Here is a 17,300-nt window from a genome sequence, read left to right as displayed (position 1 = left end):
GAGCTGAATAAAATTTAAAATCGATCAGTCCAGCGGTGTCGAAGATATTTGAAAAAAACCGTTTTTTATCATTTCTTTCTCCAACGATATCTCTCGAACGCATCAAGCGATTGAGATGGTTATGGCGACAATTGACAAGTTTTATCATGTTCTAGAGCTGATTAGATTTTGAAGGCAATTGTTCCAGCCGTTTCGAAGAAATTAAAAAAAAACTAAAAAAAAAAAAATAATTATTTTTTCATAATTTGCAAATATTTTCGAGTCTATTTGATCAAATGATCTGAAATTTTTAGGAAAGTTGATGACCAACAAGCTCTTTCGATTGCCACCTTAACCATTGAAATCGGTTCATTAGTTAAAAAGTTATAGATCGTTCACATCAACACACACCCACCCATCCACCCCACATACACACACACACACACACACACACACACACACACACACACACACACACACACACACACACACACACACACGCGCACGCGCAGATAATCGGACATTATTCTGAAAATAGTCAGAATAGCTTCCTAGGATTTCTAAATGTCGACATCTGATGAAATTTCGGTTCTCGCAAATCGGGAAGTTCAAAATACAGAAATCAAGAGCCTTTTTTTTTAATTTATAATTATATAATTCACTTTTCCCAACTAATTCACTTTTTCATAACTTCAATGTTATGTTGTATCAATTAATAGAGATAAGTAAGAGGCCATAAAATTTAGTTAACGTTGCGCTATTCTATACATGTACTGATTACTTAAATGCGCATGTGCATTCTAGAGATTTTCGTCTCGTTAATAAGGTAGCTGAATTCGAAGTGTCGTCATAAGAGAGAAAGCTGCTAAATTAGTTATTGGCTTGAATAATTAAAGAGGTTCGATGCATATTTTCGAATTAATACCAAAATTCTGAAATTTTTTTTTATCGAAAGTTATGAAAAAGGGATCATTAGTAAAATTTCAAATCGATTCACTACACCGATTTCAAGAAATAGATTTTCAAAATTCGTTCTTATTCATAGGCGTAAACGAGAGTCATTTTTTAAAGTGCTATAGTTTTTACTACAATAATATCATCGCTATAAATTATCCAGTATTGAATAATTAAACATTTCTGAACACATTAATATTTTTTTTTAAGTTTAATCATGGGTTTGTTATTAAATTATTTGTCACGATATTTTAATATCACGGCAGTCTCGCATCAAGTCGGTGAGCAACAGAGGGCAGCACACGCTGCTCACACGTCTCATCCGACATTATATTATAATTATTGTTTGTTCATTTATAAGATTTTATTTAATTATTGTGTTAATAATACGTTATTGATTTCTTAGGTATAAATTGTATTGGAAGCAGGAGATTTCACTGACTAATTAGAGTATATATTTGGATTTTGTAGCGCTGGGGAAAATAGTTGCGCATTTCATTTACGTGCTTATGATTATTTTGAATTGGTTGGCGCATGCGCGTCAACGCAACAGTTGGCATCCGTAGATTTATTTATTATAAATAAATCTACTAGTTTTATGAATAAATCATTGGTTGATTTATCGGTAAATAATATTAAGAATTAATTATGGAAAATACAATTGGTCATTTAGCGTCGGGAACTTGATACATTACACGGTCACAGTTATGTAGTACGTTTGTGGTACTGTAAAGCAATAACATGCGACAGTTGTATATCTCTATTGGGTGAAGTGAGATATACGACAAAATGGCGTCGGCCTAGGTGCCGGCGTGAGATTCACGTGCTGCCATGGTCAGACGTGGGATAGTCTCTGTAAGAGTAGCGTGTGTGCTCTGTTACATTAAATTAATTATAAAGTTGTCGCCATTTGGTATTTCGTGTAGAGAATATACACTCATTGGCATTAGTTGAGCATTTGATAAATCGCATAAAGGGAAAATACATTTACCGTATTAGCGTGCAACCGAGGGAGTTGAATAATACGTAAACTGTAAGTACTTTTTGGCTAATACATTGGCGTGTAATTTTGGTTCCCGAGTCGGTGATCATTTGTATATAGCCTAAGCGTGAGAAAGAGATAGTAAATTCTGAGTATTAGTAACTGGTCATAAGCACATGAGGAATGCGTAAATGTTATACTCAGCAAATACGAGTACAGTCAGTGAAATTATTCAATAATTGAGTATTATTTATGAATTATTATTGATTTGAATTATTAATTATCATTTATTTGAATATTGATAATGGATTATTATTAATTTGCGTATTAATATTAATAATTTGAGTTATTACTTAGTGTTAACTGGATATTGAGTGTGAATTATTATTAACTTGCGTATTGATTATTATTAATTTGAGTTATTAATTATTGTTAATTTGAATCATCATTATATTTATTTTTGAGTTGATTCATCGAATAATTATTTTATTCTTTGCGTTCAAAACAAAATTATTTTGAAATACCGTAAATTCACCATTGGAATTTACTGGTAAGTTGTATTGGAAAATACTTCAAATTCTTATCTAAGATTATTATCTATTGTTTTCCTAATTTACATTTGTTTATGTTCACGTGGGAGTGAGACTATTAATTATTAATAGCTATATGTTTACAATACATTTATTGTTTATGCAATAGTATTATTCTTTGAACTAAGTTTATATGCGCATACTATTACTATTATTTTCTTTTGTAAGTGAGTTACTAATATTTTTGAACATTATTTATGTGAGTATGCGTTATATATTGAACTGCTTATTTAATTAATTAATGGATAATTAAAGCAAATGGTCATCAACCCGGTATTGATTTAATCTTATTATTTTAATTACTGCTATCTTTCTTGCTATCCTAATTCCTAAAATCTGAAATCGCTATCCTGTTATTTATTTTATTTTCATTTTCATTTTTCTTCGTTGTGTTGTTTTTGAGTTAATTAAGTTCGTGGGGCACACGAACTGGCGCCCAACTAGGTTTTCTAACCCAGCCTGAGCAGAGCAGCCAGTCCAGGGAGATTCAGGATATCTCCAGGTGGGACATTTGGTTCTGGGTTTATTTTATTTTTCAGTTTTCGACCAACGGAGAGCCATAACGGCTATTGAGCGCCAACCACACTCCGCTGTGGGACGCGTGAAATAGAGGAGAACGTTATACATTAATGAAATAAAAGGCGAATTATAGTTAATGACGTCACATTTGCCGTGAAGCTAAAGGTGCTTTTTCATTCTGACGCTTGACGCTAGTTTCTAGCGTAAAATTTGGTCACGTGATGAGAATTTAACACTGCGCCATCTAAAAAAAATTGTAGCGAAATAGCTAAATATAGTTTAGCTTTTTTAACGGGTGATATAAGCGTCAGCGTAACTCAAACAGTGATATCGATAATCAATAGTAATCGATCTTTATAAAACAACAACAATCAGCTGTTACTTTGTGATGATATAAAAAAAAATAGCGAGTGTAGAAATAAATAAAAACAAATACTTAAAAATAGCATATAACCGGGCAGCGTGGGTACGACGTGAGAGTGCGGCTCTCTCGCTGTCTTTGTTGGGTTTGGTCTTTCTCTCTCTCTCTCTCGTTACAACCCGATTGCTGAGTTCGGCTGAGTTAGGTGCTAGACCACAGGGATTGATCTCGCGCAGCAGGTGACCGTGAATTGGTCCTTTGCGCATAATTAGGTAGGGGTCATCAGAGGTTGGGACCTAAGGGAGTAAAAACTGAGTCGACAGTGAAGTAAAAGTGCTGATACAGACAGACTCGTTTACTCGTTGCTCGATTTTCCTATTGTGAAAAACTGTAAAAAAATTCCAAATAAATTTTGCTCTCTATAAACTGGTTTACAAAACCAAATTTGATTAAGTTTATTATCAAGTGATTTGTGTGAGAGTATCCAGTACCAAGTCCAACATCAACAGCCAGGATCCGGAAGAGAAGGTCCAACATGCAGCGGCGTCCAATACCATCAGTACGTCGAACACAATAAAATCCAGATAAGATTTATGATAAAATTATTATATTTTTATATCTCTCTCTTCAACGTCAATCTAGTGTGAATAATTATTATTTATTTCCCATGTCCATTAAATCGTTACATGTAAATGAATTTATTTTGTTGTCACTAGACACTTATTTATTCATAGAAGAAATTTAATTTATATAAAGGGGAAATTTGTAAATATTTGAGGATTTGGTTAAATAAAATTAATTATATATAATAATTAAATTAAGTCTCAAAGAAATTACTTTTCATCACCAGTGTCTTAGAGAATAAGTTTAATTTCAGCCGCGTGTCCGGTCAAAACGAGTCGACCTACTCTCTGAGATCTATTTCCCGCATTTTAGAACCAGCGATATAATAATTATAATTTATATTTATAACTAATAATTAATTATTGAATCGGGAAATTTTGTAACTGTGGTTCGTGGCTACTGGACACGAAGTAGCCAAGGTCACCGTTATAAGCACATACAATTTTATTCAAAGTTGCCAGTTATTATATTAAGTGCGGTGTGAATATTAAAAGTATTCACAATGAGTTTTGAGGTAAATATCAATTATTATTAACAAATATGATATACAAACGTAGTAAAAGAATCTAAACGGTTTTTATTGTGATATAGGAAGTACGTGTTGTTTGTACATGTGGCATATGTGAAATGATATGTGATGATTACCAACACCATTCATGCCTAAATGATTACGACGATGTCCACTTAGACGAAAATTATTATTTTTATCCTCCCTTAGGTTTGTTGCTGCAAATAATAGTGTAACAAAAAAGTAAAATAATTATTAAAAATTACACATATCTTCTTTTTAGGTGATAAAGAAACTATTATTTGACGAGCGATTCTTCGAGACGGTAGGGAAGGACTGATTGAAGATTCCATTTATGGGAACAAAGAGAATTGTTGTCAAAATTCATGTTAGTAAAAATATTCATTTTCATTTTTAATTTAAATGAAACTAGCTTCGGAACCCAGCGTTGCCTGAGTTAAATATTTCGTAGAACTTTCCAAATCAATTTTGATATTTTTAAAATAGTGTAGAACAAACTAAACCCATCAAAATTATTTTTCACAAACTAAGTACTCGAATTAAAATTAGTGTCTAATCTTTTTATATATGTATGAGTAAATATGTTCTGTAATTTATTCCAGTTAAATCAAAACCAGCAACTCAAAAATCAACAAAGCGAAGTAATACGGCACCATCGAAAACAAGTCAAAAAAAATTAAGTGACGAGGAGATCGAACTTTTAATTATTGAGGTACAAAATAGAATTCCTCTGTGGAATTTTAATATTCCACTAGCGGAAAGAACACGAGAAATAACAGCTACGCTTTGGGAAGAAGTTTCTGCAACATTGAATGGTAAAAATGAATGATTGTATCTTTTATAGCGTGTACTCTATCAAAATGAAATACTAATATTGATTAAAATGAAGTATAAAATGAAAATTTTGTTAATAACAATTTGTTTCACCAGAAAAATTAAGTGCTACTAAAGCTTAAAAAAAATTTTTAAAGTTTACGTGACACCTACCGTAAGCTTATTCATGCAGAACATCGCGCAAGTAGTTCAGCCGCAGTACCACCTGGAGACCCCTGGAAATTTTACCATTGCTGCGAGTTTCTCCGTGATTATTGTTTATCAAAAGAATAAGTTGTTTGATATTAAATTTGAAAAAGACTTGAACATCTCAACTCTGTACATTAATTTATATTCATTGAGGGGTGTGATGGTCAATGATTTCTTTTTTCATCTTGCAGCACAATCAGTAATGTAACGAGGGAAAGTGTTGTTGAAGGATATGCTGACTTGGATTCATCAGTCAATGACAGTTTGAGCGAATCATTTGAAGAAGATCCTGGAGGGAGTCAAGCTAACGGTATGTATATATGACACATGAATGTGTTGAGGAAATTCATTTCGAAAATTTTGACTTGAGGCTTTTAGCTTGTGTCTTCAAGATTAATGCAATATTTAATAATTCAATATCAATATAATGAAGATACGTTTTTTGTTACAAGTATGTTCGTTTTGGTGATATAAAAATTAATTAAGTGTTGTCTATTTCAGGAATCGCGAGCAACAGTAGAAAGCGTCGAAGATCTAATAAAGACGATGCGATCGATTCTGCAAGCGCCTTGAGTCGTATAGCCGATGCTTTGTGCTGTGAAAATTTGCCTACAACGCTACCGGAACCGCCAAAAATTGATACAGTTGGCACATTTCTTATTGGATTAGGCAATCAAATACGCCAGTTACCACAACCAGTACAAACAGATCTTTTAAAACAATTGACAGACATCGTTTATGAAGCTGTCAAACAGAATCAATAAGATCTTTTAAGATTACGAGATGAAAATAAATAATTAGATTAAGGAAAAAAACGCAATACTACAAGTAACATTTACTATTAATATTAAATTAAACCATATCACCAATATATGTGTTCAGTATTTTTTATTGGATACTTTGTAAAAAAAGAAAGAATGAGTACACGGAAGTGACAAATAATAAAGAAGAAAAAAACGAGTTTAATCCAATTATAACTTTTATTCTGTAATATTAATTTTACAAAAAATTGTGACGATTCCGATCCAGTTAAGCCGTATGATTGTTATTGCTATTATTTTTCAAATTCACAGTGCAAGAATATAAAACCATACACATTTAAATTACGTAGTAATTACATACCTAAATAAAAAACTCGGATGTATGTCTTGCAATAAAAAAGTAAATTATATTTAAAAATAATTTTTACAATTAAAATTTCAAGTTTAAAAATACATAGCTAGATTTTTGTAATATTTACAATTACTTGGAAATAATGTACAATTGATCAATTATTAACAGAATAATTTGGAAAAAGTGTAATTGCTTATGCTATGTTTTTTTTTTATTTACATTTTATTTATTTTTCCTTTCTTGGAATAAATGATATTAAGGAAAGTTATTTCAATGTTCGATCATACTGCCAAGGAACAGCTCCCTCTGCATTAAAATAGTCACAAAATTCATTACGGATAGTTACTGCGGCTCGAGAACTAAAATTATTCCTATGAATTCTTCCATCCTGGAGTGCTGAATGATTTCCAACTTCATCTCTCCAGAGTCCCGGAACAAAACCATTTTCTCCATGGCGATCTACCATATTTTCTTGTATGTAATTATTATCTTCATCTCGTTTGCAAAGCCAATTGTGAAGACAAATAATTGCTTTCACTATATGAGTTGTATTGTCCACTGTAGCATCTATGGGCTTCTTCAAGATTCTCCACAAACTTACGAGTAAACCGAAGGAATTTTCAATTGTTCGTCGAGCACGACTAAGACAATAATTGAAGATTGTTTTATCTTTATTAAGACCACCTCTACCAGGGTACGGTCGGAGTAGATAATCAGTTAGTTGAAAAGCCTCATCACCAACAAGCACATATGGTGAAGGCATACCATCAATTGTAAGCAACTCTGCGTCCGGTACATTCATTTCATGTTTTTCAAATTTTTGACCCATTGGAGAGTCACGAAAAATACCACCATCACTACGTCGGCCATATGCACCAATATCAACGAATAAAAATGAATAATTTGCGTCGCATATTCCCAGCAGTACAATACTGTGTGTTTTTTTGTAATTAAAATATAGCGAGCCAGCATTGTCAGGACACTGAAATTATGATGATAATAATTATGAAAATAGTTTATAGTTAAAATTGACATCGATGTTTATAATTGAATATACCTGGGTCATTCCACCAAATAAAGTTATTTTTACGGGGTGACCCTCATCGATTCGATTAAAATTTTGTGGAGTCTTTCCATCTATTGAAAAAAAAAATTCTCTGAAAATTTGAGCCTTTAATATGCAGCAGTTTCAAAGTTATGATTTTTTGAAATTTTTAAAAATTTTTGTTTTCAACTTTTTCATTACTTTTTTTGAAGGAAACAATGTTTTAAAAAAAATGAGCACATAATAGTTTTTCGTAGGAAAAATTCTCAGCTTTCCAACGAAAATATCCATTTTTTATTTTAAGTTACAGAAGACCCTTTAAAATTCGTTCAAAATAGGTAAAACGATTTTCATGACTGTGCGGCGCTTGATACATCTAATTTGATATTTTTTTCTTAAAGCTGAGACCTTTTCCCACGAAATATGTAATTTTCACGATGTGCATATTTTTTGTTTGAACAAAATCAATAATTATTTAGATACAAGTTGTTGATTTTATAGTTTTATCAAACTGTAATGGTTCATTGTGTGGCAAGAGATGAAACAAAACGATATCAGACGAGAGTGAAGTAGACTGCCCAAGCCGTAGGCAATAGCTGACAATAACTGCAATCTGAAGTCGTGTTTCATCTCGTGTTACACACTATTTTTTTCATGATTACCTGCATTGAAAATTAGTTTCAGTGGCAGCAGCCAATTAAAATTAAGTTGATTAAAGATCAATGGTGTGATCAACCATATATAAGTGTACGCGTACCTTTTGATTTGCAATTTATAATTAAACAGAAACCATAAATACTATTTATTACTTAGACAAATTTTTATAAAACGATGAGAAAGTTAGAACTGTCATTAAGGCAGATAACATCAATAGCCTGAAATGATTTTTGAATAAAACGCAAAAATCAAAGTTCAAATTACAAATTCCAAAACTTGAAGCTTTAATGCTGGTATCATGAAAAATAGTTTTATAATTTTTGTTGTCAGAGCTTTACTGCAGATACATATCAGAAAACATATCCTCACACCGCAAGATTTATGCATCCAGGCTATTCAAAATTTACCGGCGTTGTTTTCACGTTTATAACCAACTCTTATTACAAGAAACGATTGAAAACGATTTAAAAAAAAATTTTTAATACTTTTTAATGCTTTTGAATACTTTGAATACTTTTTAATCACCCTTTTTATGGGCATTTAACATTACAAATCGTTTCTTTTAATCAAGGAATAATGACTTTTTATAGAAAATAAACGTTTTAGACGTACGATACTTAGAGTCAAATACGGTGAAAGAAACACAAGCAGTACATACTCACCTATTGTTGATAGACTAGGATATATTTGTGTTAAAAATGTATCAAGATCCTCAAAAAACTTAACAATCAGAGTTTTTTAATCATGGAGAGTTTATATTTCATTTAATTTTGTTCAAACAGAAAATATGCACATCGTGAAAATTACATATTTTATGGGAAAAGGTCTCAACTTTCAGAAAAAAGTATCAAATTAGATGTATCGAGCGCCACACAGTCATAAAAATCGTTTTACCTATTTTAAACGAATTTTAAAGGGTCTTCTATAACTTAAAATAAAAAATGGATATTTTCGTTGGAAAGCTGAGAATTTTTCCTACGAAAAACTATTATGTGCTCATTTTTTTTAAAAAATTGTTTCCTTCAAAAAAAGTAATGAAAAAGTTGAAAACAAAAATTTTTAAAAATTTCAAAAAATCATAACTTTGAAACTGCTGCATATTAAAGGCTCAAATTTTCAGAGAATTTTTTTTTCAATAGATGGAAAGACTCCACAAAATTTTAATCAAATCGATGAGGGTCACCCCGTAAAAATAACTTTATTTGGTGGAATGACCCACCTGTATTTGTATGTGTTTCCCATCAATAGCTCCAATGCAATGAGGAAATTGCCAATTTTTATCAAAATCACCTGCAATTTTTAACCAGTCACGGGTTGTTAAAGTGTAAGGTAACACCTTCGGCTGAAGACAATCCCATATAACTTGACAAGTTTCAGCAATGATATTTGCGGTTGATGTGACACAAACGAGATAATGATATGATATAGATGTCATACAATCTCCTGTCGCCAAGTATCTAAAAGTATTTTTTATAGTTAGTATTACTTTACTCCACGATACTAAATGATAATAACAAAGTTCACGCGATCTTACCGCAGAGTCATAACAAGTCGAGCGGTAGCTGAAATTGGTTCTCTAACAACGTTTTTTTTAGTTATATGTGGACCAATTAAGGACAGCAATTCTTCAAACTGAGAGGCAGACATACGAATGTAATTTTCGAATTTTTCAGGGAATGAAGAAAGTATTGGGAATTCTGCTTCAAAAAATCCGTTTTCTCGTCGTAATTCATACAACGGATGTACCCAAAATCTTTTCTTTTTATATTTATTTTCTTTTTTTTTTTTTGAATAGCGATATCATTTAGAATAAGCGTAAGTAGAATCCTATTGCGTCGAAGCCTGTTTATTTGCGCTTGTCGAATAATTTTTTGACACTTGTAAATCCACATTTGATAGTCATATTCACTAGACATAATTTTATAGATAAATGTATTCACAAGGATAATTTATTTATTAATGATTGTGACGAGATCACTAAGTTTATAACTAAGTATTGGAATGTTTTATTTTTATTACTCACAATCACATACCTAACCTATAAAGTGTAGTGGTTCTATCGATAAATCGACTTTCGATACTAACGTTTTATTTTTCGCTTGTATTTGACGCTAAACGCTGAAATTTCTCGCTACAATTTTTTTTAGATGACGCAGTGTTAAATTCTCGTCACGTGACCAAATTTTACGCTAGAAACTAGCGTCAAGTGTCAGCATGAAAAAGCACCCTAACAGTATAAAATGACACAACCGCGGGAAATTTGAATAACTAATTAGTTTATTGCACCAGTATCATTTTGACTGTGTTTAACCTCTAATTTGTCTAGCGTGTATACTTTTTTTTATGTTCTGCTTATTTTAAATGTTTTTTATAAACAGCTTCTGAGACTAATTTACCTTTTCAATATTTCCTCTTTTTAATATTACATTTGTCTATAATTAGTAAAAACAGAAATCAGCTAACAATTTTTTCTGTATATACTCACTAATACATATTACCACAGTACTCGAGGTGAAACTGAGCTCCAGCTAGCAATAAACCTTGTGATCAACGATAGTACACAAAAAAATTACTAAACACAAGCTAACTATTGCCATACTTCCGCGTTTATTGTTTAATCACTTATTTCATTGAGAAAAAAAAAAGTTATTTTATTGAGAAAAAATTTTTTTTATGATCCAATGCAATTATAATAAAAAAATATTGTATTAATTCCTAAAAGTAAGTCAATTCATGAAATATTGTATTAATGAAATTTTGGTGTGTAGGAGTTGTAATCTTGCAAAAATACAATAGAAAATCCACGAGATCCCCTGGACAGATAATCGATATCGAACATCCTTAAGTAATGATATTTTCCGCCCATTTTACTCAAATCCTGTCGTTTAATATAAAAAATGAGTATTTCAACATATATTTAACCACTCTTTTGACCAATCGCAAAGTTTTATATTATAATTTAAAATTTTATAAGACTGACTGACTGAATCATCGTTCAACGACGTATTCTTCGGCATGAGTTACATAAAATTTATTTTTAATTATCCATTAAAAAAAGCAAATCGATTAAATTAATAATGATTAACGATGGTAATGCTATTATTAAATAAAGATTAAGATTGAAAAATAAAATATTTCCTCGTTTTAAGTTGATAAAAATGATTTTTTTACTATATGTTTAACAATGTGGAATTCAAATAATGATAATTTGAATTTAGAAACGACAAAAAAATTTTATGATATTCAAAATTAAGAAATATAATGATTTTCAGACAGTGTGAATTTTGGATGTAAATATCTTCGAAATTTTTGAATCTGCTAAAATTTTGCGTTAAACCTTTTTTTGTAGAGTATTAAATTACCTACAAAAATCCATAGTGAGAATTTTTGAATTCTTAATAGTTGATATGTTATGAAATTCTGAACGAAGAATAACAAGTTCTTTGAATTGTATCAAACTTTGATAGTAGATATATTGTAAATGTTTGAATTCTGTGCAATATTCATAAGAGACTTTTTGTAGATCAGTTAATTTGCTACAAAATTCTACTCTGGAGATTTTACATATCTTGATTTGTTCGGAAGTTATGAATTTTTTAACATGCTACTAAATGGAAATTCGAAAATTATAAACTAGCCACGTATCAATATTAATATTAAGAGCTCAAATTTTAACTGACGTTAGATTTTAAGATACTATTTTGGTTTTTCAATGTTCTTCAAAAAAAAAAAAAAAAAAAAAAAAGAGAAGAGTCTCTTTGAAACAGTCTAATATATATGTATATGTTTCATGATGAAGTATTATAGCTATCGACAAATTGTCGTTTTAAGTTCGATGAGAGTGAAGGTAAAATGCAAGTACAATAATGGGAAATATACATCATGACCTATTCAATAACGGATCCAGCACGATTGTTCTAATGTCAGGTCGATAAAGGCTCGTGAATTTCCGTGACTATATATATATATATATATATATATATATATATATATATATATATATATATATATATATATATATATATATATATACATATATATATATAGTCACGTAATTCGTGTGAAAGAACGTACACTGGCTATTCATATACTCACATAACAGTTGAATTGCACATTCTTTGGATCAGTGACATTATCGGCCGTGAATATCTCTATTTCGAAATATTTACTCATCTTTTGTGAGCTCCCACAGACTTGCAAATACGAGAATGTTATTTCCAATCGAAAAGACATATGATACAATAATTGATGATACCGACTAATATATATGTACAACTTAAGAATAAAAAATCTGACAACTGGATGACCCTGCGGGCAGCCTATAAAATTTCCGCTGATTTCAAGCTTCTCGTGCTCCAAAACATTTTCATAAAAATATCTAGCTCGGCAATATCTTCTAATATATTCATTTCTTTGAGTTTTTCGGATTTCTACAAGTAGTTTTCAAAATTTTGTTCACGGTTTCGCTTAGTGAAATCAATGAACTTAGTCGAAAATTAATAAAGTTGATTTAAATAGAAAGTTCAATGACTTTTAAATTAGATCAGAGCATTAATATCTAAAATGTCCATGAATAGTGAAAAAAAATATTGATTGTTTTTGTATTTGCTCGTTAATATTGCTTTAACTAACGAAACGATTGCAATAAAATTTGTGGTGATTGAAAGAAAATATATAACAGTCAACTTCATCCAATTTTATAAATATTTGATAAATTCTATATTATTGTCGAGTTATCCATGAAAAATGAGGACAATCGTTATTTTTTAAATATTTCATCATCGACATCTTTTGAATCAATTGATCAATCTTCATCTTTGAGGTAGTATTCGACGCAGCTGTTCAGCCTCTAATGCTAAATCATTTTTGGAAATCATGTATTGAACAGTTTTGATTTTGTTTGGAAAAAACTGTTTTTTGACATTTTTTCGTTAACGATCTCTCTTGGCCAAATGATTCGATAATAGTCTAAATAGCTTCCTTGGAACTGAAAACGCCGAGATCAGTTGGAAACTCAGTTTTTGAAAATTGGACAGAAACCAATAACTTTCCTTTCTTTTGAAAGTTTTTAAGTTTCTTAACGGGAAGTTAAAAAAAATGAAAACGAAATTTTTGATTGAATAGTAACTAATTATCTGTATAATTTTTTTTTTCCAGTGGATTTCTATCATAATGATTTTTTTGTATTCTACCATAATTGTCAAGTAGTTTTCGAAAATACTGCAAATAACATCAAAAAGGATATGGCACTCGTTATAAAGGATATAGTGTATTTTTAATGTATATCTTGTCATAAAAACAAGAATTTCATATTCATAATTGTTTAAAATATTAATTTTTTTTTTAATCTGTATATACGATTTTAATTATAAAGTAACAAAGTGTTTTTTTTTTAATTATCTGTCATGTATAATGAAAAAAAAAATATGACAAATGTATCCGAGATACTTGGTAGTTATAATTATATATAATATCAGTTATATTCGTTACAATATATATATATATATATATATATATGTATATATATATATACATATATATATACATATACATATATATATACATATATATATACACATATATATATATATATATATATACATATATATATACATATATTGTAACGAATGTGAAACTGATGTTTTAAAATATTTAAATAGCTAGAAAACAAATACCTTCTTCTCTTGTTTTTATAGATGCGCGACTAAGTCAGTCAGTCTTATATTGACATCTAAACAGCAAACATCTGTACATCAATAAAATATATATCTTTGTTTTCTTTTACTGCTGTTAACTGTGGTGTTATTATTTCTAATATAAGTGTGTTATCATTGTAGAGCATAAACAATGTTAATTATGGGTTGAAATACTACAATTTGGTGTCAGAAGTGGGATAAGTGCAGCGTAACCTTCGTGTGTCGCATGAATTTATAAATATAAAATTAAAATTAAAATATCTGTCAAAATATCGTGACGTGACGGGAAAGGCAAATATTAAAACAAGAAAAACGATCGTGATTCGTTTGATGTTACTAAAGACGCAAATAATAATAAATTAAAAAAGAAATTCAGTGATCAATTAAACGAGTTTAGTGAAAAAATTTTATTAATTTGTGCTTAAGTGCGTGTATTGATTCAAACAAATTTTGTGATGAATTAAATAAGTTTTATGAATATTAAGTGCGCGTAGCAATATATATAAATTCGACGATGAATTACATAAATTCTGTGGATATTTTTTATGATGTTGAAGTTCGCGTAGTGAAATAAATAAATTCGGTTATGAATTAAATAAGTTTCGTGAATATTAGAGTAAGTGTAGTAATATAAGTAAATTCACTGATTAATTGAAAAAAAAAAGGAAAAAAAAAAAAACAAAAAAAGTTCCGTGGAAATGTGTTATTATGTTGAAGTTGTCACGATATTTAAATATCGCGGCAGTCTCGCAGCAAGTCAGTGAGCAACAGATGGCAGCACATGCTGCTCACACGTCTCTTCATACATTATTATTATGATTATTTTGTTTATTTATAAGATTTTGTTTTAATTATGGCGTTAATACTACTTTTTTGATTTGTTAGGCATAGATTTTATTTGAATCAGGAAATTTCACTGATTAATGTGAGCATATATTTGGATTTTTATAGCGCTGGGAAAAATAGTTGCGCATTTCATTTATGTGCTTATGATTATTTTGATTGATTGGCGCATGCGCGTCAACGCAACAGTTGGCATCCGTAAATTTATTTATTATAAATAAATTTACTAGTTTATGAATGAATCATTGGTTGATTTATCGGAAAATCAAATTAATAGGTAATTATGAACGAGGTAACTGGTCGTTCAGCGTCGGGAACTTGATAAATCCCACCAAAAACAGATTCTCTGTAAAAAATCGCGCCAAGTACACGTTCAACACTATCTATGAATGGAAAAAATGTACTTTACAAAAAGCTATAGAATCTTGAAAACACCAAGTAACTGGTAGCATTGGAAATCATGAGAAAAATCTGAATCAAAATATATAATAAAAAAAAATGATCCGAATGTACTTGGTGTGCGTTTAAACAATAAATTTTCTTGTTATCGTCATTTGTTTGCAGTTTACTAAAATTCAGAATCGATCATAGAAATTGACTGTAAAATCAAAAGCGTGTAGTCAAAATTTACACACTTGCCGAAAAACATTGAAATGCGGCAAGCAAGCTATAGAAATTTAACACACCGTTAAACGTGTATCAACCCTGCTTAAAAAATCCGATAGATTCTTATAGCTGTATGTATAAGGCCCTATACATAACTATAGCACTTCTCATAGAACTCATTCATTCTTATAAAATCCCTATAGGAATGCATGAGAATCTATTGGATTCTATGAGATTTTCTAAACAGGGAAATGACTACGAAAAAACTATAGTTTGCTTATGACAAACATGGGATACACTCCATGTGTGTTAAAATAATACACTTATAGAGTGGATTTGCAGTGAATTACTTGACTCAATGAAATCGTGACGCACACCAAGTACATTTGGATCATTTTTTTTTATTATATATTTTGATTCAGATTTTTCTCATAATTTCCAATGCTACCAGTTACTTGGTGTTTTCAAGATTCTATAGCTTTTTGTAAAGTACATTTTTTCCATTCATAGATAGTGTTGAACGTGTACTTGGCGCGATTTTTTACAGAGAATCTGTTTTTGGTGGGATATTTTATACTTTTAGCCAAATTGTCGAGTTTTATAGAAACCTACAGGAAAATGATGAATACCCTACAGGGAAAAAGATCTTCAAGGTGTTTGTTGAAAGAACATCAATTAAAGTAAGGGTGCTTTAATTTATATTTGGTAGATTATCTAATAAGATGTGATACAAATATTTAATTTTATTCGAAATCAGTTACAGGTCAATAATATCCTAGAATCCAATCATGATGAAGTGTCAAATCTAAAAAGGAAGCGTGAGGATGTTCAGGACGATAGGAACCATGGAAACACAATTTTCATTCGATGGAAGGACATAAAGGTGGCCGACTACACACATTCAATAGGTAAAAATTTTTTTTTTTAATCGTTTAATTGCATTCGAATACAGGATGGCCACAATCGGGGAAAACTGCGGGAATTATCAGGGAATTTAATGCAACCGGAGAATGTCATTAGGCAATTTTAAAAAGCAACCGGGAATTTAATCGTGACAGTCACAAAATTAAACATTTTTCAGTAATACAGTAATCATGACAATTAAAAAATTTTCATCAAATCCAAAACTTTAAAGTAATTTTCAACAGATTATAACTCGAAGAAAATCGATCGTACAATACAAAAATAAACGGCAAATTGTGGCTCTGAGGGTCTAGTTTTCTGATGTAGACTTGAAATTTTTTCATTTTCAAACTTAAAATATCTAAATAATACGAAAGACAATTTTGAATTGGAGAAAAATGTAAAAAATTTAACTAGAAAACCGAAAAATATCAGGGAATTTAGAAATTATTTATTTGTAGCCACCCTGAAATAGTTTCGTACAATTTGAATTTTAATAATTTTTTATTTGGCATGCCTAATGACTTTTATTAAAATTCCAATGTTTAAATTTGTTTTTCAGAAATGAAACAGAATGAAGAAAAAAACAATCACGAAGACATTAAACAAGATTAATAAAGAAAAATTAAAAAAAATAGTAATATTATTGTATTTGAGTTTTACGTGTGAGTAAATGTAAATTTTTAAGATTGAATGCGCGAGTACTCGGCCAGGTTTTACTGGGATTTCCCTTGGCCGCTGCATTAATATAGGAAATGCAGGCAGATGCAGTACGATTCGCGAAGTCGGGCCCAGCCGCATAAAGAACGTAAAAAATGTTGATATTTTTTATTTACTCTTTAATAAAACGTAATTTATTAAAATTTTACTGTGCGT

The 17,300-nt window shown here is 30.2% G+C and overlaps 2 protein-coding genes and 1 long non-coding RNA gene across 3 annotated transcripts; 2 read left to right on the top strand and 1 right to left on the bottom strand.

The window, feature by feature from the left end:
• Nucleotides 1-317: 317 nt before the first annotated feature.
• LOC103578317 (uncharacterized) lies at nucleotides 318-10,279 on the bottom strand (the record flags this gene model as incomplete). Its single annotated transcript, XM_053741663.1, has 5 exons — nucleotides 10,255-10,279; nucleotides 9,911-10,151; nucleotides 9,596-9,833; nucleotides 7,276-7,656; nucleotides 318-329 (listed from the first exon to the last, which is right to left on the bottom strand). Coding segments are annotated over exons 1-5 (897 nt in total), but the record flags the coding sequence as incomplete, so codon positions are not given.
• LOC103578316 (uncharacterized) lies at nucleotides 4,644-5,439 on the top strand. Its single transcript, XR_549451.1, has 3 exons — nucleotides 4,644-4,727; nucleotides 4,801-4,905; nucleotides 5,141-5,439. It is a non-coding gene; the product is annotated as an uncharacterized LOC103578316 (long non-coding RNA).
• A 4,869-nt stretch (nucleotides 10,280-15,148) lies between the features above and the next one.
• Nucleotides 15,149-17,065, top strand: LOC128668515 (uncharacterized). Its single transcript, XM_053741662.1, has 4 exons — nucleotides 15,149-15,192; nucleotides 16,105-16,201; nucleotides 16,279-16,429; nucleotides 16,987-17,065. Exons 1-4 carry the CDS (start codon nucleotides 15,149-15,151, stop codon nucleotides 17,037-17,039), a joined length of 345 nt encoding a protein of 114 aa, XP_053597637.1. The 3' UTR covers nucleotides 17,040-17,065.
• Nucleotides 17,066-17,300: the final 235 nt, after the last annotated feature.

This window comes from Microplitis demolitor, chromosome 9 (assembly GCF_026212275.2).
Source record: "Microplitis demolitor isolate Queensland-Clemson2020A chromosome 9, iyMicDemo2.1a, whole genome shotgun sequence".
Classification (NCBI taxonomy): Eukaryota; Metazoa; Arthropoda; class Insecta; order Hymenoptera; family Braconidae; genus Microplitis; species Microplitis demolitor.
This window is presented reverse-complemented; position numbering and strand designations above follow the sequence as displayed.

Bases quoted from the DNA above. Each gene is read 5' to 3' on its own strand.
- LOC128668515 (XM_053741662.1), top strand. From the start codon at position 15,149: ATGAATGAATCATTGGTTGATTTATCGGAAAATCAAATTAATAG. The intron at 15,193-16,104 runs GTAATTATGAAC...TTATACTTTTAG, and splicing joins TCGGAAAATCAAATTAATAG to CCAAATTGTCGAGTTTTATA. The intron at 16,202-16,278 runs GTAAGGGTGCTT...ATTCGAAATCAG, and splicing joins TTGAAAGAACATCAATTAAA to TTACAGGTCAATAATATCCT.